Below are 25,516 nucleotides of genomic sequence, written 5' to 3'. Positions count from 1 at the left end.
GATCACCCCCACAAAGGTTAGAGATTTCAGCTGTGATGAAGTGGAAAATGCTCCCCTCCTGACGTGACTGTATTTTACACCCACTCTGCACAGCTAGTGCAAGGCCCTGGAGACTCGTGGCCCCGTCCCTCTGGGTCTGTCTTTCTCCCTGAACCCTTTGTAGAGCGAAGCAGTTTTGCAAACCAGCCAAGCTACGCCCCAGGCAGAGTCCCATACAGGGCTCAGCTTGTGCTGGGCCATAGCTTTAGTTCTAATTCACTGGCCCTGGAATTTCTCTGGCTCCAAGTTAAGGGGATTAAACATCATCCTTCCCTGCTGTTGTGTAAAGGGAGCGTGGCCGAGGGGTAGAAGCATGACTAGGTGGCAGGAGAACTGGCTTCTCTCCCTTGCTCTGCCACAGATTTGTTGGGTGACCTTGGGCATGTCGCCTCTCGGGGCTTCAGTTCAGGAGTGTTGGGAGCCTGATAAATGAGCCAAGTCCCCTGAGCATCATGGCTGGAAGATCCTATGGAAGGGAAAAGGACTGACCCCATATACAGGGGTCTGATTGGGAGCCCCCTGCTCCCATGCTGGGACACCTAGTGTGAGTAACTGCTGCCTAATGGAAGTTGGGGGGGCCCAACCTGTCTCCTAGTGAGTGAGGTTAAAATGGGAGTCCATCAAAGTGTCCCTATTGGTACAGAAGACAGGGCACCAGGCTGTAATGAATATAAAGGGGATGCTTTATTGAGGCTACTGGACACACAGCAACCTGGTGGGGGTCTCTGGTTCCCAGACACAGCCTTATGGGACTGCTTGGTTTGGGATTCCATTTAGACAGGAAGCTCTGCAAGACTGATATTTTGGCAAGGGAATAAATGTCTCTGTGTAGCTATAGCTCCAAATCCGGATGCCTCCTTGATTTATATTCAGCCCTTACTAACGCAGGGCTCCCATGCACATCAAATGGAGTTCTGCCTGAGCAAGAACTATGCTACATCTAAGTGAGTGCTTCCTACTTGGGCTCCTAGCCGATATAAATGGTTGCTCTTTATGGCCTTCATCTTCGCTCAGACCGAGCTGGGATAGCTTTTTTTCCACGTCTCACGCCACTTGAGAATCCCTCTTCTTCACCTCGCGTCACTTGTGGTCCTTGGGGGAGGCGGGGTCAGAGGGATCAGCCGTGGAGTTCAGAAGACATTTAAATTTCCCTTTTGGAGAAGGACGGAGCCAAGGGGAGGACACTGACAAAAGCGAGAAGGTGGGAGGTTAAAATGGAGCTGAGATGGGCAAACGGATGGGACCAGATTGGCCTAATGTTTTCTGCTCTGACTGCCCCGTCTTCAGCTGCCCCCATGGTCGTTACACCACTTGCAGGTTTCTGTGAGTGACTAACTGAGCAAGGTAGGTTAAGATTTCAGCTTTCTCAGGCACGGATTGAGCCTAGGCATGAAGCACGTTTTCCTTTGTTCTTTGTTTTTCAGGTTAAATAGTTACACAGGGAACTATTGAGGAGGATTGACCCTGGATTAATGAAGGAGCTCAGCTGCTGATGGCAAAAGCCTGCTGATGGGTGTCTTCCCCTACCTGTTTCTAGGGAAGCCCGCTGTCTCCTGGAAGCGGCTTGTGACTGGCAGATGGGAAGAGCTGTCCGGGGTCCTGTAAACTGAGACAGGTCTTCACAGCTCGGACAGCACATTTTTAAGGCAACTCAGCTGCCAGCAGATCCACGCAGAGGAACCATCTTAGTGCGGAGAGCTGGTAGGAGCCTGTGGGGGTTGTCGCTTGGAGGTAGGCCTCTCCTGTTGGTAGCTGGTGTAATGAGGAGCAGTAAAGGTCTATGGGGTCAGGCCAGCGCCTTTTCTTCAATAACCCACTTCACTCTCACACACTGCGTTCCCCATTTGTGTGTGGCTGCTACCCAGTTATCCCCGCTGTGAGCTACATGCCAGCAGGACCCTTCCTCTTTGGCCTCTTGGCACAGTAGCCATTGGCTCTCTTGGCGGTAGCCAGTGCTATGCATGTGGATTTCCCCAAGTGGCCATCTCGATCCTGGGCAGTGAATGAATGACAGTGTGTTACCCAGGTGGCTCCTTGTTTGCACCCTTCACCTTCCTCATGAAGTTCGCCCTCCCCCTCGGCTCCACCAGGATGGCCCTGTGGTCTCTCATCTTCATGGCCGTCCTGAATGGCCCCTCGCTGCAGAAGCCCCTGGCTGCTGAAGATGACAGCAGGGGGCACCACGGGAACACAGGCCTGATCCAGTGTGGGGAGTACAGCAACCAGATCCTGCCCAATGGCCGGTGTAAGATTGTTGCCACCTTGCCACAGATGGACGAGCAGCGGTGCCCAGATATGTTCCGCTGCACGGACGAGGTCTCCTACTGGCTCCACGAGAACGAGGAGCGCAAGCAGCAGATCCTGGAGCTGCGGGAGCTGATCTCTGAGCTGCAGGAGGAGCTGAGGAACCACCGGCATCGCATCAAAGTCCTTGAGCTGCAGGTAAAATCCAGGAGCATTTCCCTGGCCTCCCAATTGCCTTTCGTAGGCCTCCGGTCTTTGCCAGGGGTGGGCGTGGGTGGGCACAGTAGGATACACATAGGTTAATTGTGACCCTTCCTTCGTCTTCTGAGGTCACTTCTCATCTGACCCCACCAACACAAGGAATCTCCAGCCTTATTATTCCATCCAACTCCCTTTCTCAGTTGTCAAGTTTTTGGATCATTAGGGTTACCCTCTGCTATAATTTCTGCATCACCTCCCTGCTCATTGAAAGACAGATGGAAGTACAGAGCTGGGTATTTGGCACCTGCGTTTTCCCACTTCTTTGCCCCCTGCTTGGTCATCTGCACCTGGTCAAAGTGGGCCCGAATCACTATTATGAGAGAATCCTGATCTGCTAGTATTTGACATCCACATAGCATTCTCCTCATTCAAACACTTACGCAAGGTGTGGGGAGAAGCCAGGCCCAGGTGTGAAATTTGATGCACTCTCTGGAACCTCAGCTGTCATGTCTCCTGCTGCTTACAAGCAATGCACCATCCCTGGCACTGTAATAAGGTGACCTGAGTGCAGCTCATGCCAAATGTAGCTTCAACCAGGGCTAGATTAATTTCCCGCACATGGTTTAATTGCTCCTGGCTTTAGGCAGCCTGGATCTGGATTCGGCATGCTGGTCCATTGGGGAGGAACTAGGAGGAATGGGGGGAAAACTGAGCAACTTTCAGCTATTGGGGGGGGGGGAAACCTTTCCAGGCAGTGAGATCTTATTAGACTCTCAGAGGAAGTGATGGAAGCTGTTTGCTTGAGTCATTACAACCAGATTGGACAAAACCCTAGAGAATAGACTATGGGTCAAAATCTTGCACTAGCCTCCCCAGGCTGGACGAGATGAGTCCGGCATGTCAAAGTGCTGTGAGTCATTTGCTGTTTGGCTTTGTTTCATTCTCATTTGCCTTCCCCGGCTCCTTCTGCTGATCCCCATTTTGCAATGTATCGCCTTCCCAGCAGATTTCCAGGTCATTGTTGTTTTGTCCCTGGGCCTGAGTCACAGAGACCTTTCCATCTGCCCCGTGCTCGTGTCCTGATTCAGCCATGCTCAGTCCAACAGCCCGCCTTGTTCAGACTGACCCTCTCTTGCCTGTCTGAGCTCAGTCCAAGCGGGACCCTTTCTGAGCCCTGAACTTCACCTCTCTCTCATCACATATACAGTGATTGCATTGGCACCGATACCTGCCCTTTTCTATAGGCTTCAGCACAAAGTGTGTGGATCTTCAGGGTGTTTAGGTATTGGTCCCCAGCTCGTTGTCTGCAGTAATCCATGAGTACCTTGAAGAGACTGGAGTTGGTCCCTATCAGCACAGACACATCAGAGGTTCCTTTAGGGTCGGGGCATATTAAGGCAGCTGTGTCCACCTCTTCTCTTACCCCAGCCACTTCCTCTGGGAATTCCAGGTGCACTGTGACGTACCCTTGGTAGAGGTATTCATCCACGCTGAGGCCACGCAGGCCAAGGCCAGTCAGGGGCTGTATAGACAGGTGCCTAAGCATCCATTGGTAGAAAGACTGAAATATAATTGTCACTTGAGATCCAGTGCCAAGCACTGCTTCACGTTCTGTCCCTTTGATCCTCACCGCGACCTCTGCTCAAGGCCCTTTCAGTCCTGAGGGCATCCCAGTTGGACGGTCTTTTCCAGGAGAGCCTTCAAGTCCTGTGGGTCTGGGTGGCCCCCAGATCCTTCAGCAGTTCCTCAACCCCCTTCCCAACTGGTCCTCAGCTTTCCATACACTAAGGAGGGATTTTCTTCACGGCGCTTGGCTGCACTGTGCCCATCCTGACCACACCAGGAGCAGAAGAATTGTCCTTTCCCCTGTCACCCACGTGGGCTGGGGGCTCTAAATGCTGACTTTTCCATCGCCACAGGCAGAGGCTCCTTACTCCTGGAAGTCTTAGCTTGGTCAATGGTGCTTTGCAGCTCAGCTATGTGTGTTGGGCAAGTTCCTCTCCGGCGCTCGCCATCAGCACATTGGTTGTCCGCAACGGTGCTGTGCTGGCTGGCTCAGATGTCTGGGCTTCCCAAAACTCACTGGCAGCCTGCCTTTCTTCCTCCTCGCTGACATCAGCTGGGAGTAACTCGGGGGACGTTTCTGTCGCTCTCTTAACTGGAGATGAACTAGAATCAGCTTCTGATATTGAGTTTTTCTCTTACAATTTGAGCCAGTCTGGTCTGGTCCATCTGCTCAGCAGTCACTGCTCCCCTCTGGACAGCTCTCTGAAGCAGTCTCTCTCCACCTCTGTATATAGGCTGAAACCTTCTCTCTCCCCCCCCTCCTTTGCTGTCGGGAATTAAGGAACTTACAGTAACTGTCCTCAGAGCCCTCTACACTCCCAAAGGTGTGATCAGGGGCCTCTAGGCAGTCCTTCACACTGACCCCAGGGTTAGCGAGCTTCAGGGTGCAAATCACGTCGAATGCTGGGCCCTTTGGCTCTCTACTTGACATCTTCACGTTTCTGCGTCTGGTACAGCCCACTCCTGGAGCATTTCAGTGGTATGTTCTATCCAGGCTTCAAACACCTGGGGAAGAGGCATTGGGATAGGACCACCAGCAAGTAACTTTAACTTGTGATAGGAGCTTGACGTAGCATGGGACAACACAACCTTTTCCAATGTTTGCCTCGTGATTTTGCCCAATCATTGGCCAAGGCTGCAGCCCCCCCCCCCCCCCCCCCCCAGCTAGGGGCTGCTGAGTCAGGGCCCAACCAACCTGACGTATTCACCATTATACAAACAGTGATTTTCGTCAAAAATACAGCAGGATTGTTTTCCCAACTTTGTGAATTACTCAAGATGTGCTTGCGAAGGGTACTGACCCAGCATCCCAGTCAAGCCCCCTTTAAAATGTAACCCTTCTTCCAGGTGGAGCCAGCAGCGAGTGGGCCAGGTTCAATATCTAAGGGTGACTTTCCATAGATACAACACACAACTGGCACAAGCCCCCACCCAGTAACCTGGGAAAATTATGCACCAACCCCTAGGTGCCTCTGAGAGGCAATACTTCCCTCCTCTTATTAAATTTCTTTTCTACACTCAGACTCTGTGCTAGCAAGAGAGGAAGTAACTTGGTGTTAATTTGGGAAAGCACCACAAACAGAGTTCATAAGCCATGAGCAAAAGCCCCAAGCCCAAGTAAGTTGGGTAGTGCCCTTTTCACCTCAGGTTCTAAAGTCCAGCAAACCAAAAGTCCCTTTAACGTGCCCAGTCCTTCTCTGCACCTCACTCACAGTTGCTGTCCTTGCTCAGTGCAGACCCAGAGTTCAGAGGTGCATCTGCAGAGTTCACCTCGCCTCCTGGCTGGGGTAAGGAGGCATGTTACTTGCTCCACTGCTTGGGCGCTCATCTGCCGCTCGCTGTGCCTCTCCACCAGCTTCCCTGCTGGCCGCTCGCTGCACCTCTCCAGCCACTCATTCGCCAGCTGACTGTAAGTCATTGCTGGCTGCCACTTGCCTTTCTGCTGTGATCTCTGCATATCCGTCTTAGTGATTTTCAGCTCTTTGCAATCTGGGCAGAGACACTGCCCCATTGTAACTGATTTCAGCTCTGATTGAGCATTTAAAATAACAAAAGAGCCTCCTGATGAAGCCTATTTAGTGCTTTCTTTGAACAGTGGGGAGGAACAGGTTAAACCAGACCAGGTGGAACCCTTGGGGAGGGTTTGTAATCCTCCTGGCTGGGACACCTGTCCTTTACCCCTCTACCTTCACTGGGCTCTGGCATTCAAGCCCCTGGTTTAACAAGGTCCTTTCAGCTGAGGGTAGCCCCACTCATTTGGGACAGGTTAAGCACAGTCCTGCTTCCCTGTATTCCTATAATCACAATATTGGTAACAGCATTTCACTACCCCTGCATTCCGTACTAAAGTGATTTGTAACCCAATGCCAGCCAAAGTTGATTACTTTGAGCAAAACACCAGTTTGTCTGCTGGATATCTCAGCAGAGCAGGAGCAAACTGTATTTACATAAACACATCCAAAGTCTCTCCCACTCCCAGCTAGCTGTCAGGGAAGCATTCATTCAGTTCATTTAGACCCTTACATGTGATTAAAACAAACTTCCCCAAATATCCCTCCCACTTGATCCTGCCTCATCATCCTCCCAGTTCATGCTGGTCCCCTCTGTCTCTCAGCTGTCCTGGCACCTGCAAGGAGTAGCTCCCGCCATTCGAAGCCACCCTCTGCTTTCCTCTCTCTTACCCTCTCCCCTTCTGTCATTTGCTCTGCTCCTCCTCCTCCACCCTGTCCATTTGATCAGTATTTCCTGTTTTCCATCCCCATCCTCCACCAGACCTTGTCACAAGTGGATGTGCCTCCAGGTTCCTCAAGTTATCTGTCAGCCCTTTTCCCAACTACCAGCTGGATCCTGAAACCCTTGCGAAGGTTTCACCAGTCCTTAGCTAGGCAGTCTCCTTCTGTTTGGACCCTAAATGATTTATTTGCCCCCCAGCCCTGCTGCTAGGAAATGGGCAGTCTTTGCCCCAGGCCCAGAGGCTTCAGGAAGAGTTAGTTATGCTAAAGAAGCTCTGTCTGGGGCTGCCGCTTTCCCCGTGTTCCTCATTTTAGGTTGATATCCTCTGTTGGTGGCCCAGGTGTAACGAGCATACCTGTCCATTCCCACCTGCAGCAGGTTGGCATCAGTGCTTGATGCCACAGTTTCTAGGAGGACTGTGCCCGACGCGCTCTTGGGGCAGTCTCCTCCCCACCCCCTGCATACAGAGAGAGGCAGCTTGGCAGTGTTGGCAAATGGAGCAGGGGCCATGTGCATCCAGCTCTGAAGAGCCAGCACCCAGCCAGCTGTGCCCAACCAGAACAGCCCCAGCTGCGCACATCTGGCACCTAGTGGTTTAAGCTTCTGGCTAGTCAGCTCCTAAGCAGATGGGGCAAAGGACGGGGTGGGGTGTATGAGCTTCACATCGATGTGACGAGAGGAAAACGCTGGACACTGGCACTGTTAATATTGTACCTCAGGAGAGGTATGATGACCCTGAGCCTCTGCCTCTCGCTGCAGCCTCTCAGACCCTGGAGCTAATGGTATTGGAAAGGAGAGAGAGGAGGAAAGGGCCAGCTGCCTGCACCAGCTGGGGAATTGTCAGCGCGTACCCCCAAGAACCTGTCTCCCTCCCGCACCAGGCTTCCCAGGCCTGCTGTGCCCCATCCAGCCACTGAATGGCTTTTTCTCCCCTTCCCCCGCACTTCCTGCTTGGCTGGCTCTACAGGAGTTCCCATTGCAGGCCTTGGTCTAAGAAGCCCAGTCTGGTCCTGGATTGAGTCCTGCCCCTGGATGGACATGCTGATGTACCCTTTGGTTCCTCTACACTGCAATTAGACACCCAGCTGACTCAGGCTCCCAGGGCTTGGTGTAAGGGGTTGTTTCATTATGGTGTAGATGTTCAGACTCGGGCTGCAGCCCAGGCTCTGGGTCCCTCTTGCCTCACAGGGTCTTAGATCCCGGGCTCCAGCCTGAGCTCAAATGTCTACACTATTAACAGCTCTTTAGCCGGAGTCAGCTGGCACAGGCCAGCCACAGGTGTCTGATTGCTGTGTAGACATAGAATATCAGGGTTGGAAGGGACCCCAGAAGGTCATCTAGTCCAACCCCCTGCTCAAAGCAGGACCAATTCCCAGTTAAATCATCCCAGCCAGGGCTTTGTCAAGCCTGACCTTAAAAACCTCTAAGGAAGGAGATTCTACCACCTCCCTACGTAACGCATTCCAGTGTTTCACCACCCTCTTAGTGAAAAAGTTTTTCCTAATATCCAATCTAAACCTCCCCCACTGCAACTTGAGACCATTACTCCTCGTTCTGTCATCTGCTACCATTGAGAACAGTCTAGAGCCATCCTCTTTGGAACCCCCTTTTAGGTAGTTGAAAGCAGCTATCAAATCCCCCCTCATTCTTCTCTTCTGCAGGCTAAACAATCCCAGCTCCCTCAGCCTCTCCTCATAACTCATGTGTTCCAGACCCCTAATCATTTTTGTTGCCCTGAAAGCGCTCAGGGACATCCCCATCCCCAAAGCGCTCAGGGACACCTGGAATTCCCTTCTCTATGTTCCCAGATGTTGGAGATTAGAAGAGACCCAACAAGCTCTGTCTCCACCCCCTGTCAATGAAGGGTTGCTCCCTACACACTGTGCTCCAGGACTTTCTCCAGCCCAGCTGTAAATGTCTCAAGCAATGGGGGTTCCTGCATGGCCCTTGGGAGACTATTTCACAGTCGAATAGATCCCATCTCCAGTTTTCCTGCCATCCAGTCTCTCTTTCCCGTTGTTCATTTCCCTGTCCTTTCTCCCAGATGCAACCCCTTGTTCCTCCAAACTATCCATCTCCCACCTGGGTCTCCCCCCCGTCGTGGTTTGGTCAAGCTCCACCTGTTGCAATGTGTTCACATTTCCTCCTAAATTGCTGCTCTTTCCAAAAAGCTTCACCAGGCCAGCTGCTGCTGGCTGTGATGGTGCTGTAAATCCAGAGTGACTCCACTATGTAACTGCCAGCCCCCGGGGGCAGTGGAAAAGTCCCGGTAACCCCCAGAACAGTTGTGACGTGACAGTTTACGAATGAGCCAGGTCTGCTCCCAGGCCGCCTTTACCCCAACGGCTGCACCTCTCAGATAAAGGGGCACTGTAGTTCTTTCCCCCTCTAAGCTGCCTGCGAGTCCTGTAGCAGCAATGGACTAGCTCAGATCCCTCCTCCGGAAGGATTAGTGTGAGACTGCCCTGCATGCTGCTTGGTTTAATGAGATCTCCGGCCATCTGTCCTCTGCCCAGCTCGGAGCCCATCTAGGTCTCTCAGTGAAGGACGGTGATTCATTCGTTTGTTTGTTTTTGCACTGCGATATGCCAGGGCCCAGATCCTTAGCTGGTGTCAGTGGAGCTCCTTCTGCTGAGGATCGGGCACCTGGGGAGTCTTTTAACAGATCTGGGAAACAGACACAGTGGGGGAGGCTTATTTAGAAGTTGATGAAGGGGGAATCCACTCCAGAGGAGGAGAGGGATCCAAGGGGCTGTAGCCAGGCAGAGTGCAGGGCAGTTACCCAAAGGAACATGGGGGTTGAAGATCAGGAATCTCTTCGTTACTCTGGATCCCACAGCCTGGTCTCTCAAGGGAAGCCATGGAACCCCTACTGCTTGGGACATTTTAAAGGAGCTGGAAGCACATACTGCAAGGAGCTCTCCTGAACTGACCAAAGGCCCAGTGGTTCTGTTCCTTCTCCCTCCCCTCTGATAGGCTGCAGGACCATGTGGCACTAGCTGAAATCAGGACAGTGGGTACATAAAGGACTTTCTGCCACACTAGGGTCCTGATCAATGGCCAGGGCTCCTAAGCACTAGATAATATAAATGAATAACACCAATCTAAGCAAGTTCACAGACTTACCAGGCGGAGGACTGCAAGAAACACCAGTCACTACACAAGAAAGGGAGTTTGTTGTAGTTTCATAATTGATTTGGGACCAATTGTTGCTCCTGTCAAACAATATTACTTAACTCTTCCATAGCAGATTTCATCCCTAAATCTCTAAGGGCTTTACAAAAGCCAGTGAGTATCATGGTCTCATATTACAGATGGGGAAACTGAGTCACAGAGCCGGGGCATGTTTCAAAGGTTCCAAGACCAGAAGGGACCACTGTGGTCATCCAGTGTGATCATCTATGTAAACCACACCAGAGAACTTCCCCAAAATAACTTCTAGCGCAGATCTCTTAGAAAAACACCCACCCTTGATTTAAAAAGTGTCTGTGAGGAAGATTCCATCACGACCCTTGGTAAATTTTTCCAATGGTTAATTACTGTCACTGTTAAAAATCAGAGGGGTAGCCGTGTTAGTCTGGATCTGTAAAAGCAGCAAAGAGTCCTGTGGCACCTTATAGACTAATAGACATATTGGAACATAAGCTTTTGTGGGTGAATATTTCGTGATGCCTCCAACGAAGTGGGTATTCATCCACGAAAGCTTATGCTCCAATACGTCTGTTAGTCTGTAAGGTGCCACAGGACTCTTTGTCACTGTTAAAAATGTACGCCTTATTTCCAGTCTGAATTTGTCTAGCTTCACCTTCCACGCATTGGACCATGTTAGACCTTTCTCTGCTAGATTGAAGATCCCATGATTAAATATTTATTCCCCGTGCAGGTACTTAGAGACTCTGATTAAGTCACCCCGTAACCTTCTCTTTGTGAAGCTAAATAGACTGAGCTCCATGAGTCTATCACTATAAGGCAGGTTTTCTAATCCTTTAATCAGTCATGGCTCTTCTCTGAACCCTCCCCAATTATCAACATCCTTCCTGAATTGTGGGCACTGGAACTGGACACAGGATTCCAGCAGTGGTCGCACCAGTGCCGAATACAGAGGTCAAATAACCTCTCTACTGCTTGCTCAAGGGCACAGAGCAAAGCAAGGAGTAAAACCCTTGTTCAGTTCCCTGTCCATCAGACCATGCTGCCTGTCACATGGAGCAAGCTTAGTCTGTAGCTGTGTTATTGGAATCCTAGCCTAAGGTCTCACAGCCACTCGGCATCCCCTCAGATGCTTCTCTCTGCTCACGTACTCCATGCTGCGAGCATGTTCATTTCTATCCTGTGGGACTGCCAAATGCAACCCCATTGGTTGAGATGTGATCATGTGACTGAAAGCAGTTTGTTATGGCTAGCTGGTTTCACTGGTTTGATTGTTATTTTTGAACATTAGCTGGCTAGTAATTGGCTGGTCCATCTAGCCAGTATCCTGTCTTCCAAGCGTGGCCAATGCCAGATGGTTTAGATGGAATGAACATAACAGGCGATCATCGAGTTATGCATCTCCTTTCGTCCATTCCCAGCTTCTTGCAGTCAGACATTTAGGGACGCCCAGAGCATGGCATTGCATCTCTGACCATCTGATAGCCATTGATGGACTTATCCTTCATGAACTTATCTAATTCATTTTTGAATCCAGTTATAGTCTTGGCCGTCACAACATCCCCTGGCAATGAGTTCCGCAGGTTGACTGTGCATTGTGTGAAGAAATACTTCCTTTCATTTGTTTTCGTCCTGCTGCCTATTAATTTCGTTGGATGACCCCTGGTTCTTGTGTTATGAGAAGGAGTAAATAACACTTCCTTATTTACTTTCTCCACACCAGTCATGATTTTGTAGACCTCTATCATATCCCCCTTAGTTGCTTCTTTTCCAAGTTGAACGGTTCCAGTCTTTTTAATTTCTCCTCATCTGGAAGCTGTTCCATACCCCTAAAAATTTTTGTTGCCCTTTTCTGTACCTTTTCCAATTCTAATATATCTCTTTTGAGATGGGGCAAAGAGATCTGCACAATACTATTCAAGGTGCAGGTGTACCATGGATTTATACAGAGGCATTATGATATTTTTTGTCTGATTATCTGTCCCTTTCCTAATGATTCCTAACATTCTGTTTGTTTTTTTGACTACTGCTGCACATGGAGTGGGTGTTTTCAGAGAACTATCCACAATGACTCCATGATCTCCTTCTTGAGTGGGAACAGCTAATTTAGACCCCATCATTGTGTATGGATAGTTGGGATTATGCTTTCCAATGTGCATTGCTTTGCATTTATCAACACTGTGGGGTACCAGTCCCCTGGGAAGCAGGGCAGTTGGGAGGATAAGCACATTAAAGATGGAGAGGTGCTCAGATACTATCGTGATGGAAAGCCATGTAATACCCTCAGGCAGTCAGACAGAGAGGGAGAGTCCTGTGAAGGTGACAGTCTCTCATTATTAAGAGTTCATCTCATTCTTCCTGTTTATTCTCCAAAGTAAAAATGCCAGGTGCAATGCCCCACATTGTGTGTTAACCAGTTGTGATGTGACAAGGACTTGACTGTGACATGATTTACGAGGAGAGGCTGAAGGAACTGGGATTATTTAGTCTGCAGAAGAGAGGAGTGAGGGGGAATTTGATAGCAGCCTTCAACTACCTGAAGGGGGTTTCCAAAGAGGATGGAGCTCGGCTGTTCTCAGTGGTGGCAGATGACAGAACAAGGAGCAATGGTCTCGAGTTGTAGTGGGGGAGGTTTAGGTTGGCTATTAGGAAACACTGTTTCACTAGGGGGGTGGTGAAGCACTGGAATGGGTTACTTAGGGAGGTAGTGGAATCTCCATCCTTAGAGGTTTTTAAGGCCCGGCTTGACAAAGCCCTGGCTGGGATGATTTAGTTGGGGATCGGTCCTGCTTGGAGCAGGGGGTTGGACTAGATGATCTCCGGAGGTCCCTTCCAACCCTGATATTCTGTGATTCTAAGGAGTCTGAGGGCTGCTGGAAATCAAGGGGCAGGAGCAGATGAATTCTAGTATTCCTTCAGATGCAGTTTATTGACACAGCCACAACCAATACACTATAAAACAATAATCAAAATGATGTGACAAACAGAGTTGGATCGTCTAGTCCTTGTGATTTATTACACCGCCAGAGAGAGTTCAATCCAGGTGAGAAAAGGTTTCACGTTGTTATTGAACCTCGTAAATCTTTGCTGTCAAATGGCACTCCAGATTGGCTGGCTGCATTGAATTATGCAGATTGTTGGGTAGCACTCAGTGTAATCAAATACCGACTTGGGGACAGTATTATCAGGATTCCAGTGAAAATCCATGAATACCTTAGGCAAAGAGCATTACAGCAAATATTGGCTCCAGATTGTTTTCCAAAGTTTTCCTGTGAATCCTGAAGCCAGCAGAAACAGTTATAACAGAATGGCAGTTGCACCATCCTGTGGCAGAAATGCCGAATGACTTTCCTTGGCTAGAAAGGATGGGGGAAGCTGGGTCTTTGAATTATCAGTATCAGCTAAAAGAGACCAAATTGTGGACACTTGAAAAACAGCTTCAGCTAACTGAAGATTCAAGCATCTCTGCAGTGTCGTCACAGATCCAGGGTGGATCGTAAGTGGAGGTGCATAGTCTGTATACCCTGGATGGCAAATTTAACCAGCAGCAATCTTGCACTGCTATTTGGGGTTTCACACTAGCAGCTGCAGAAGGGAGGCAGCCCCATTAGAGGATCAGGACTCAGAATACAGAGGCATTGATCTCAGAGGTGGAAAGGCTGGGGGTGCAGTTAATTTCAGGCACAATGTTGCACCTTGGTGCCCCAACGTTAGACCATTTATATGCAGTGATGAGCTGCCAAAATCTTAACACCCAGTTCCCTCCTCGCCCCACGAGGGGGTCGTTGCCCACCCCCGCCCCGTGGGACTCCTGTCCCGTCCAACCCCCCATGTTCCTTGATGCCCCCCCTCCCTCGCCTGTCCCCTGACTGCCCCCAGAACCAGGCAGGAGGGTCTCGTGGGCCACCATAGTGGGTGCCCACCCCACCCCTAAGAACCAGAGGGACCTGCCGGGGGGTGAGGTGGGGAGTCCTGGAGGTGCTTACTTGGGGCAGCTCCCAGGAAGCATCCAGCAGGTCCCTCTGGCTCCTGGGGCGGGAGAGCGTAGCTGGGGGGGAGCAGGGGGGAGCGGCTGCTCCCCCGACTGATCACATCAAAAGTGGTGCCTTAGACGCCGACTTCCTGGGTGCTCTGGGGCTGGAGCCCCCACGGGGAGAATTTGATGGGTGCAGAGCCCCCACCGGCAGCTCCCCGCCCCGTGCCTGGTCCCAGCTCACCTCCGCGCCTCCTCCCCTGAACGCGCCGCCCTGCTCTGCTTCTCTGCCCCCGCCCCCCAGCTTCCCACGTATCCGCTGTTGGTGCGGGAAGTCGGGGAGGGCTGAGAAGCAGGCGGCGGCTTCCCCCTCAGGCCCAGGGAGGCGGAGGTGAGCTGGGGTGGGGAGTGGTTCCCCTGCCCCTCCCCTCCGGTTACCTGTTGCGGTGCGGGCGGCCCCCCTCGCACATCCCTGCCCCAGCTCACCTCCGCTCCGCCTCCCTGGGCCTGAGCGCAAAGCTACCACTTGCTTCTCAGCCCTCCCAGGCTTCCCGCCCCAACAGCTGATTCATGGGAAGCTGTGGGGTGGAGGAGCGGGATGGCACGTTCGGGGAGGAGGCGGAACGGAGGTGAGCTGGGGCCGGGCGCGGGGCGGGGAGCTGCCAGTGGGGGCTCTGCACCCACCAAATTTTTCCCTTGGGTGCTCCAGGGCTGGAGCACCCATGGAATCGGCGCCTAAGGCGCCCCTTTTGGCCGGTTAAATTTAGAAACCCTTTTAGAGCCGGTTCTCCCTCGCGGAACAATCGGTTCTAAAAGGGCTTCTAAATGTAACAACCGGTTCTAGCGAACCAGCTCCAGCTCACCACTGTTTGTATGTCCGTATAATTAGTGGGAATAACACCAGTCAAACTGGCACTTTGGTGTCTCAGCGGACAAAGTCGTGGGCCCAGAAAGGGAGGCAAGGGTTGGGAGATCTGGTCCCTAGGTCACATCTGGTTCCTCCTGCTGGGGGGCAGGGCCACGTTGTGTTCTTGGAGCCCCGTCGCAGTGAGCTGCACTAGCAGGGGATGCCGCGTGCGGAGTCAGCCGGCTTTGCTGTTGTTGTAATGAAAGACCGCCAGGCTCAGTTCAGTGGTGAAGGTGCTTGGCCAGGCTTATTGTCAATAAAGCACAGCATTAGTGCCCTGGCCAGCGGGTCACAGGGACATTACCCCATGGATGCCTGTGACAAGGCAAAGACTCAATCAGGACACCAGGGTCCGGTCCCCTCGGCTGAGACAAAGGTGCCCCTCCTATAACTCGATACAAACAAGTTCCGTGTGACACTCCAGATGTTGTTCATTATCACCCTTATACCTTGTACCTGCTAGTTCGAACAAAACATGCTTTTCCATCTCCGTCATCCGAGCCTTATCTTACGAGGGGCCGGTGTGTTCCTGGGCCATCCCTTGGGAATTTGTTTAGGTAGTTACTCGAGAGCTCTGGGTGTTCTTGTACCATGTTCCCCAGTCAGGAGCGTGCTCACTTGGTTAGCCAATACGTGGTGTCTTACTCTTCTGCCAAGGCCAGGTCTACTTTGGTTCACACTGCTAGTTATGTCTAGGGCTTCAGCAAGACCTACGTACAGCAGTTACGCACAGTAGCAGAGCTTTCACCCATCCTGCTGCAAGTGTCCCAAGCTCGGGGGCTCTCAGTCCTTCCCTTGGGGAGAATGTTTCGCATTCAGGCCGTTTCACTGGGAGGATGTTTTCCCTCATAATCAACCTACATTTGCATTTGCTTAATGTCATCTCGTTATTCCTAATTATCCCCCGGTAGGGGTGTTATCCCTGTAGGGCACCCCACATACCTGGACATTGCATTACAGGGGACTTCACCTATCGTACGGCTCCTGGTGGCCACTTCCTTGGCCATGATGGCCAGTCCCAGAGGGTGTCTTCTCTACATGCCCTCTATAGGTTTTCTGGGGCCCAGGCCTCCAGCTCCCAAGATACCTAGGCTGCTCCCCTCTTTGCTGCACCCACCTCCCATGACAGCTAAGTTCCTTGGGAGTGATGGAGTTGTCACCTTCATGGGGGAAGATGGTGGGAGCAGGAGATGGGGCTTCGCAGGGCTAAGGCCTGGATCTCATCTCCGGAGGGGGTTAGAAGAACCAAAACTCATTGCCTTCAGAACTTAATGCACTCGATGTGGTGTTCCCAGAGACACAGCAGAGGAGGAAAGAGCAGGGGACAAAATACTCCATAGCTCCCACTGTGTTGGGGGATGGAAACCTAGGGCCAGACCCACAGTTGGTGCAAAATGATGTAGCTCCACTGACATCAATAGGGATACCCTGATTGACACCTGCTGAGGATCTGGCTCCTGGCCGAGGTCTGTCAGTCACTTGAATTTTTCCTCTATCCCTTGGCCGAGGCTCAGATACAACAGGGATGGGCACCATGACTAAGAACCTCGATGAAGAATGACAAAGCCGGAGGAAGTTCAGTTCTGCTCAGAACACGTGTTCCATGGTCATTCAACCTCAAATCTTTGGCTCTGATGGAGTTCCCGTGACTCAGAGTCGGTGCTGAAGATCACGCAGCTCTACTGAGTGACAGAGAATAGAATAGCAGACAGCACAACCAAGTAACAATATAGATCCAGTAGTGTAGGGAGTCCAGTAGAAATGCCTCTAGTAATATACTGGAAACTATTTTTAATGGTCTCTGGTGATTCTAGTAGGAAGAGAGCCTGAGACATAAGCCCTTGTGTCAGAGGCCTGGTCTGGGGCAGGACCTGCTCACGGAATCTGGCAACAACAGGGCTGATATTGCAAAAATACACATTCCTAAGAAGTGCTAGTCACAAAGTACTTACGCAAACACATCCCAGTGGTATCAAAACATTCCAGTATCAAAAATTGTACAAAAATGTTTCCCAAGAATAACAGGAACACACTGATCCCTCCTAAAAGATAAGGTCAGGATGACAGTATGTAATAAAAATGTTTTAATCAAACCAACATGTACAAGATAATGAGTGATAACTAGCCACATCAGGGAGCAGTAACTATGTCAGAGGAGCAGTACTAACTTGTTTGTATCAGGATATAAAGATGTATCTCAGAGGGAGTATCTTTGGGATGGGCAGGGATGGTGTCCCTAGCCTCTGTTTGCCAGAAGCTGGGAATGGGCGACGGGATGGATCACTTGATGATTACCTGTTCTCTTCATTCCCTCTGGGGCACCTGGCACTGGCCACTGTCGGAAGACAGGATACTTCGCTAGATGGACCTTTGATCTGACCCAGTAGGGCCGTTCTTATGTCTGGCCTAGGGAGGAACGGAAAGTCCTGCCTTCACTGAGCTGGTCCATTGTTACGGGCATACATGTATTAGTGGTCTGGTAAAGTCTGCGGAATACTATTACCCTGCTGCATCGACAATAAACCTGGCTGGGTGCCTTCATCCCTTAACAGATCTTGTGGTCATTGGACAGTTTGCTCAAGGTCTGCTGTGCCACACACACAGCCAAAACCCACACACACACACAGCCAAACATCTATCAACATCTAACCACAGTGATAACAAAAGCAGACGATTGGAGTCACGGGTGATGGATTCTTCGTAAAAGTGAGGGGGTCACGAGGCCTCACCCCCTCCATGGTCCTGTCCCTGCCCCGCTGCCTCCCCTGAGGCCCCACTCCCCAGCCAAGCCAAAAGCCGGAGCCAGGCTGGGGAGCTGCGGACCCTCCACCTGCTCAGGGTAGGGGGGCCTAAGAGCAGTCCCCGGCCTGTGTCCCTGCCTACCGGGCCCCTCACCCAGGGCAGGTGGAGGGTCTGTGGCTCCCTACAGCTGCCCACGTGACTCTTACCCCAACTCAGCTCCAGTTTTCGGCCTGGCCTGGTGGCAGGGCCTTGGGGGCCAAACAGCCACAGCCGGGCCATGGTAAGAGCTACGCTGGACGGAGAACCCAGGGGGTGGGGACATAGGCTGGGGGTTGCTTTCGGCCCCCTACCCCTACCCCAGGCATGCGGAGGGTCCACAGCTCCCCACAGTTCCCCAGGCCACTTTTACCCGAGCCGGGCTTCAGCTTCCGGCCTAGCTGGTGGGCGGGACCTCGGGGGGAAGAAGGCCCATGGCGAAAAGTGGATGGGCCATGGCTCCTTGTCTCCCCCCGTTCCAGCGCCCCGATTGGAGTTACAGAGCGCCAGCTCAAGAAGCTGCATTTTACTGAAACTGAAAGTTTTCAGGGGCTGTTGGTAGGTTTTTTTATAGATGGCTCAGAGGGTGGACGTAATTTTAACGACCGTTGTGCCATCTGGTGGACAAAGGGTGTAGCACAAGTGAATGAGGGTTTCCTTCCACTGCGAAGGACAAGATAAGTCAAGTACATGCAGGAGCTGCGGCTTTATAGGCTTTTTGTTAGACCAGCTTCTGCTGGCGAGAGACAAGCTTTCGAGCGACACAGAGCTCTGCTTCAGCTGAGTGCGTCACAGCTAAATACAGGACCAAACAGATAGTTTAGCCCAAGTAGATAGCGCATCGTCTAAGGGACCATTTGAGGTGAAGTGGCCTGTTAACTCCCTTATAGTCATAGGACGAAAGGGGGGTTAGTGAGTTACAGATTGTTGTAATAAGCCATAAATCCAGCGTCTTTATTAAGACCGTGCTTTTTAGTGTCCAGCAAAGTTATGAATTTCAGCTCCCAGGCTGGTCTTTTGAATGTGTTGTGCAGGTTTCCTTTGAGGACGAGGACTGAGAGATCAGCTATAGAGTGATCGCTCTGTGTAAAGTGATCAGCCACGGGTGACAGTGCAGGGATTGTCTCATTTCACCCACGTAGTTGCTATTGGGGCGTTTAGTGCACTGGCTGCGATACGCCACATCTTGTGTTAGGCATGTGTCGGACTCACGGATCTTGACAGGTGTTTTGATCATTGTAGCGGTGGAGGTAATGGCTGCAGGTTTGGCGTCTGTTGTTCTGGTAGGGTCTGGTGCCGGTTTGAATTGGTGTGTCCTAGTCTCTGGGGAGCTTGCTTCTGATGATGAGCTTGGAGAGACTGAGGGGTTGTTTGAAGGCCATAAGCGGGGGTTCAGGATAAGGTCCCTATTGAGTATGAGCTGTAGCTGTTTGATGATACCCCATATGGGTTCCAGTGTGGGGTGGTAGGTGACAACTAGAGGTGTGCAGTCGGAGTTTTTATTTCTATATTGAAGCAGGTTCTCTCGGGCTATTTGAGTGGCCCATTCCATGATGTGATCATAGAATCATAGAATATCAGGGTTGGAAGGGACCTCTGGAGGTCATCTAGTCCAACCCCCTGCTCAAAGCAGGACCGATCCCCAATTAAATAATCCCAGGCAGGGCTTTGTCAAGCCTGATCTTAAAAACTTCTAAGGAAGGAGATTCCACCACCTTCCTAGGTAACACATTCCAGTGTTTCACCACCCTCCTAGTGAAAAAGTTATTCCTAATATCCAACCTAAATCTCCCTACAACTTGAGACCATTACTCCTTGTTCCGTCATCTGCTACCATAGAGAACAGTCTAGAGCCAGCCTCTTTGGAACCCCCTTTCAGGTAGTTGGAAGCAGCTATCAAAGAGTGATCTATTTCTCTGATGGAGTATCCTTGTTTGGTGAAGGTGGTTTAGCGTGTGTTAAGGTGTGTATCTCGGACTTTCTCCTCAGAGCATATTCTGTGGTATCTGAGGGCCTGGCTTTAGATAACAGACTGCTCGGTGTGTTTGGGGTGGTTACCGGATCTATGAAGATAGGTGTGGTGATCCGTGGGTTTCTTGTATATAGTTCTCTGTAGGGTTCCAGAATCCTTTCAAGATCCATGGTTCCTGCACGTGCCAATCACCGCATGTAGTGCACCTCAGCCAGTGCATTAAATGCCCCAACAACAACTGTGTGGGTGAAACCAGGTAATCGCTATGCTATCAAATGAACTCGCTCAGGAAAATGATAAAAGAACATTTGATGAACAACTCCAGGGTGATCAAGTGCTGCTTTCCATGCATCCCTGATGGGTGTGTTTCTTGATCAAATCAAAGTCTTTGTAAGAGGAGTGCATATCAAGAAGTCCCATTCGCCGACTTCAGGCACGGATGACGACTGTTCATATAAGTCACAAGAATCACAGGAGCAGGAGGGGGTGGTCATAGGGAGTGGAGAACACAGGCAGGCCTAGTACTTGCTGTTATTCATTGGTAAGGCCACACATAAGAACATAAGCATGGCCACACTGGGTCAGACCAAAGGTCCATCTAGCCCAGTATCCTGTCTTCCAACAGTAGCCAATGCCAGGTGCTTCAGAGGGAGTGAACAGAACAGGGAATCATCAAGTGATCCATCCCCTTTTTCCCATTCCCAGCTTCTGGCAAACAGAGGCTAGGGACATCATCCCTGTCCATCCTGGCTAATAGTCATGGATGGACCTATCCTCCATGAACTTATCTAGTTCTTTTTTGAACCCTGTTGTAGTCTTGGCCTTCACAACATCCTCTGGCAAGGAGTTTCCACGGGATGACTGTGCGTTGTGTGAAGAAATACTTCCTTTTGTTTGTTTTAAACCTGCTGCCTGTTAATTTCATTTGGTGGCCCCTAGTTCTTGTGTTATGTGAAAGGGTAAATAACACTTCCTTATTTACTTTCTCTACACCAGTCATGATTTTATAGACCTCAATCTTATCCCCCATTAGTTGTCTCTTTTCCAAACTGAAAAGTCCCAGTCTTATTAATCTCTCCTCACATGGAAGCTGTTCCAGACCCCTAATCATTCTAGCTGCCCTTTTCTCTACCTTTTCCAATTCCAATATATCTTTTTTAAGATGGGGCGACCGCATCTGCACATGGTATTGAAGATGTGGGCGTCCATAGATTTATATAGAGGCAATATGATATTTTTCTGTCACCACATATCCAAGTGCCTCTTAGCATCATTATTCCTTCCAAACCCAACACTCTAAGGTCCTGAATACTATCAGCTGTGATTGATGTCAATGTGCATTGAAAGCACTTAGCACCTTCCAGGACTGGATCCGAAGGAGCTTGCCCTAAGAACATATCCACTGGGCTGCTGATGGACGTCAACAATGGATGCAGCCAGACACAGTTTAGCTGCAAGTTCAGACAAGAACAAACCGTATTGAGGCCTTTTTCAGTAGCCAGTTAAAACAAGCTCCAAGCAAGCCTGATTGATGCGGTGTTAAAAATACTGGCAGCTGCAGCATCCTTGTCTACACTAGGGCTCCCAACATTGTTAAACACTGGTGCAGGTGCGTTACGAGGCCAGCTTCTGATGGAGATTGGGCACGTGAATGGCAGTGAGCTCACGGAAGATCTCATGGGGGTGATGGAGGTAAATTGGGAAAACAACGGAACACGATGCCAGAGGTAATATTGGCTCCCTTGATTGAGGCGGTATATCTGCCAGTCATTACCCGAGTTCATAATCTGGGGTCTGGCTACATCTTTGTGCAGTGTAGCCTACGGGATGGAGCATGGGACTAAGACTCAGGTGACCTTAGTTCTAGTCTCAGCTCTGCTGGGTGATCTTGGGCAAGTCAATTTCACCTCTCTGTGCCTCGGTTTCCCCATTTGTAAAATGGGGATGGTGATACTGACCTTCATAAAGTACTTTAAGATCTATTGATGAAATATATAAGAGCTTGGTATTATTATTGTTATGAGCTGAGTGAAACCTTGTTACGGATTGAGCTAAAACATTGAGATCGATAGGCATGAACTCACCCTTCAATTAACATATCTGTAAGTATGAGCCACCAACTGAGACAAAAGGTGTGTGCGAACCCACCCAGGAGCTTTTGGCTTAGTATTGTTTTGGGTAGGTGGGGGAAGGGAGGAAAAGAGAGAATACACCGAAAATTGAGGACAGACAAGAACAGAGAGGCAGAAGCAAAAGGCAGGAAAGCCCAGCAGTAACCTGTGAGCACAGTGTGACCCTGGAAAAAGCTAGTGAGAGTGTTTGGGTCTGTTGGCTAAAGAGGCTTGGGGCTGAAGGCTAACAAATTGCTGTGCTTGTTCTTGGATCCCTCTAGCAAAGACATAGCTCAGTGTCTGTTTTTCGTAAATAAACAAAACTGTATCAGAGAAACACCTATCACCAGCTTCTACGCCCAGCTGGAACAACCTACTAGACCCCAAACTTTTGGCTAGCTGCTAGGCCAAAAGCAGTAACATTATCGAGTCAGAGAATCATAGAACCAGAGGGTTAGAAGGGACTGCAAGGGTCATCTAATGTAAACCCTGCAGAGATGCAGGATTTGTTGTGTTTAAACCATCCCAGACAGATGCTATCCAGGCTCCTTCTGAAAATCTCCCGTGAAGGAGCTTCCACGAGCTCCCCAGGCGTCTGCTCCATTGTCCTGCTGTTCTTACAATGAGGAGGTTTTTCCTGAGATTTAATCTAAATCTGCTCTGCTGGAGTTTGACCCCCTGCCTCTCGCCCTGCCCTCTGTGGCAAGAGAGAACAGCTTTTCTCCATCTTTTTTATGGGAGCCTTTAAAATATTTGAAGACTGCTATCATCTCCTCTTCTCCAAACTAAATATACCCAGATCCTTCAGCCTGTGCTCATAGGGCTTGCATTCCGTCCCTTTGATCATCTTCGTCGCTCTCCTCTGGATCCTTTCCAGTGTCTCTTCATCCTTTCTATACATTGGTGACCAAAACTGGACACAGTCCTCCAGCTGAGGCCTGACCAGAACCAAGGAGACCGGTACTAGTACCTCCTGTGATTTGCTTGCTATGCCTCTGTTAATGCAACCTAAAATTTTGTTTCCTTTTTTTGCAACAGCATCGCATTGCTGACTCATGTTGAGGTTGTGATCCACCACAACTCCCAGCTCCTTCTCAGCAGTGCTGCTGCCGAGCCAGTTATCTCCCATCCTGTATTTGTGCATTTGTTTTTTCTTCCCAATGCGTAGCACCTGCCACTTGTCTTTGCTCAATTTCATTGTGTTGTCTATAGCCCAGTTCTCCAATTTATCAAGATCCCTCTGAATCTTAGCTCTATCCTCCAAAGTGTTTACAACCCCCAACAGCTTTGTGTCATCTTCAGATTTGATCAGTGTGCTCTCTAGTCCTACATCCAGGTCACTGATAAAGATGTTAAACACCACCGGACCCAGAACAGATCCCTATGGAACCCCACTTGAGACCTCCCTCCAATCTGACATCATTCCATTACTAGTTACTCTTTGTGGTTGTTTAATCAATTATGTATCCACTTAATGGTAGTTCCACCAAGCCTGCATTTCTCCAGCTTACTTATCGGATTATTATTAGTATTCCTGACAGCTGCTTTCTGAAGACCCAGTAGCAGCTGTGGCCGAGATGGCTGTTTCCATCCCTGTCTGGCCAGGGGTGAACAGCCTTTCCTTTAGGGTGTATTGTCACTTAGAGAACAGGCTGCTACCTGGGGCTGCCCCTTAGCTCTGTTTAGAAGGCTGGTGGAGAACGCACCTGTCACTGGCCAGGATCACGTTCCCTGGTGTTCGCAGCTCTGCCCTGGCTGTCAGCTGGTTTCCCGTCCACTGGCCCACATTGTCCTTTGCCCTGTTATCTCCTGTGACATCCCCCACTATGCTGAACCCTCTGCACTGCCTGCAGCTAACACTTCTTTGGTTGCTTGGCTCCCCTGAAGCACGAGGAGAAGAACAGCCGGAACTCCACGGTGGAGCAGCGGGTCCAGGAGCTGGAGCAGCGTTACAATGAGGCCAGCACGCTGCGGCACATCCAAGCCACGCTGCTCTACGACATGCAGGCCCAGATCCACAACATCTCCCTGCTGACCGAGTGGGCCCGGCGCAACCCCGGCTGCCTCCTTCCTGCCGAGATGAGGTCGCAGCAGGAGATGCACCATCCAGGTGATGGGGAATACCTGGGATGGGCGGGGGGCGAGGGGCTAGAATCCAGACTAGACGCCTGATCTAGCTAGTTCACATAACGATAGCAGTGAAAGCTGGGGCAGAATGGGCAGCAGCATGAGCTGTACAGCCCCGTCCTGGGTATGTACTTGAGCCGCTGGCCTGAGCTAGCAGCTTCACTGCGATTGGTGCCGGAGCTAGGTAGCACGATGAACGCTAACTCAGGTATGGCTACATGTGTCGTCCTCACACCTCCGACTGCAGGTCTGATGAAGAGGGGTGAAAGTCCCAAATAATTTCGACCGGGAGGAAGCAAGGCCATCTTTTTGTTACGTAGCCGTACCGTGCTCAGCACAGTCGGAGATCGGGCCTGTTGCCATAAATGCCAATAGTAAAAAATAAGACTAGACTATGTCCTTGCATTTTATGGACTTTCGCTCCGTTTTTTAGGCCAAACGTTTCACAGTTAGATTTGGGGTGTCCAATTTGAGGCGCCCTGGGCTGTGATTGTCAGAATTACCGAGCACCTGCGGAACTGTCAGGCCGCATCTGGAGCTTCTCAGAGCCTCAGAAAAGATGGCCCTGAAGTCCTCTTGATGCTGGCGATATGCCCGCACCATGTGGCAGGAGGCAGGTGTCCCGAGCACCTCCTGGCCCATGTACCACAAGTAGAGCTGACCCAAAAAGGTCAATTCATTTTCATGGAAAATTTTTCTCTCTCTTCTTGAAATTTTCCCGGTTTTTTTTCATTGAAAAAATGAAAGTTTTTGGTTAAAAAAAATCATTTTTGGTACAATTTTTGAAAACCAAACCCCCAATTCTTTTTTTAAGCAAAACCTGAGGTGTTGGTTTTTTCTATTACCAAGAACTGAAGATCTTTTACCAAAAGGGTTTTGGTTTCTGGTTTTGTTTTTTTAGAAAAAGAGGAAAATTTCAACCAAAACTAATAATGCTCCTTTTGGTCAAAAACCCATTTTTCACCAAAAAGCTGCTGTGATTAAAACATCTCCACCAGATTCTCGCCGCTGCCCCGACTTGGAGCGCTCAGCTTGAGAAATCAGATGGGCACGCTGGTCTGGTTTCTCGGCCGTTCACTTCTTGGCCTCCGTCGTAAGACTGAAAAGCACACGTGACTGTGCTTTCTGAGATGTGGATACTTATCCAGTAAGAAGCCGACTGAGCCCAATGACTCCTTCTACACATGCTGATCAACAGGCCTGATTTGTTAATGCCATTCACCTACCAACCTGAATCCGATTTGAGCTAGTGGCGTTGGGAGGAAAGGCGCGTTAGTTGGTTACTGAGCCTATGAGCCAACCAGTCTAATTGTTTTCCATCATCCTTGTTTTAAATGAAGCCAGCTCTCTCAGCCTTAGATACCATGATAGCTTGGCTCCAATTCCTCTGGCCACCAGGTACACATAAATAATTTCTCTTTGGAAGAGTAAATGGCCGGCTGGAAAAAGGAGAACTGGTGCTGGTGGTAATACCCTCACTAGGCAGCAGAAACTAGACCCAGTAGCCCCAGAGTGTCTCCCCTGTGAGATTTCCTTGCATGGTATTCTCACAGGGTTCCCTTTAGCAGCGCTGCCGGATCAGCTGGCCGGAAATAGTCCAATGGAACTCTGAGACCAGTCCCTAAAGAGTGGCCTTGATTGGGTGCTTCTCCATTCCGTCCCCACTTCCCACAGCCAATGGGAGACCTCAAAGCAAACGGGCCCTCTGACTGGTG

General features: G+C 50.4%; 1 protein-coding gene across 1 annotated transcript; it reads left to right on the top strand.

The window, feature by feature from the left end:
- Nucleotides 1-2,046: 2,046 nt before the first annotated feature.
- On the top strand, nucleotides 2,047-23,846 carry LOC142071371 (uncharacterized). Its single transcript, XM_075126174.1, has 2 exons — nucleotides 2,047-2,481; nucleotides 23,562-23,846. Exons 1-2 carry the CDS (start codon nucleotides 2,047-2,049, stop codon nucleotides 23,844-23,846), a joined length of 720 nt encoding a protein of 239 aa, XP_074982275.1.
- Nucleotides 23,847-25,516: the final 1,670 nt, after the last annotated feature.

The sequence above is a fragment of the Caretta caretta genome, chromosome 3 (genome assembly GCF_965140235.1).
Source record: "Caretta caretta isolate rCarCar2 chromosome 3, rCarCar1.hap1, whole genome shotgun sequence".
Lineage (NCBI taxonomy): Eukaryota > Metazoa > Chordata > Testudines > Cheloniidae > Caretta > Caretta caretta.
This window is presented reverse-complemented; position numbering and strand designations above follow the sequence as displayed.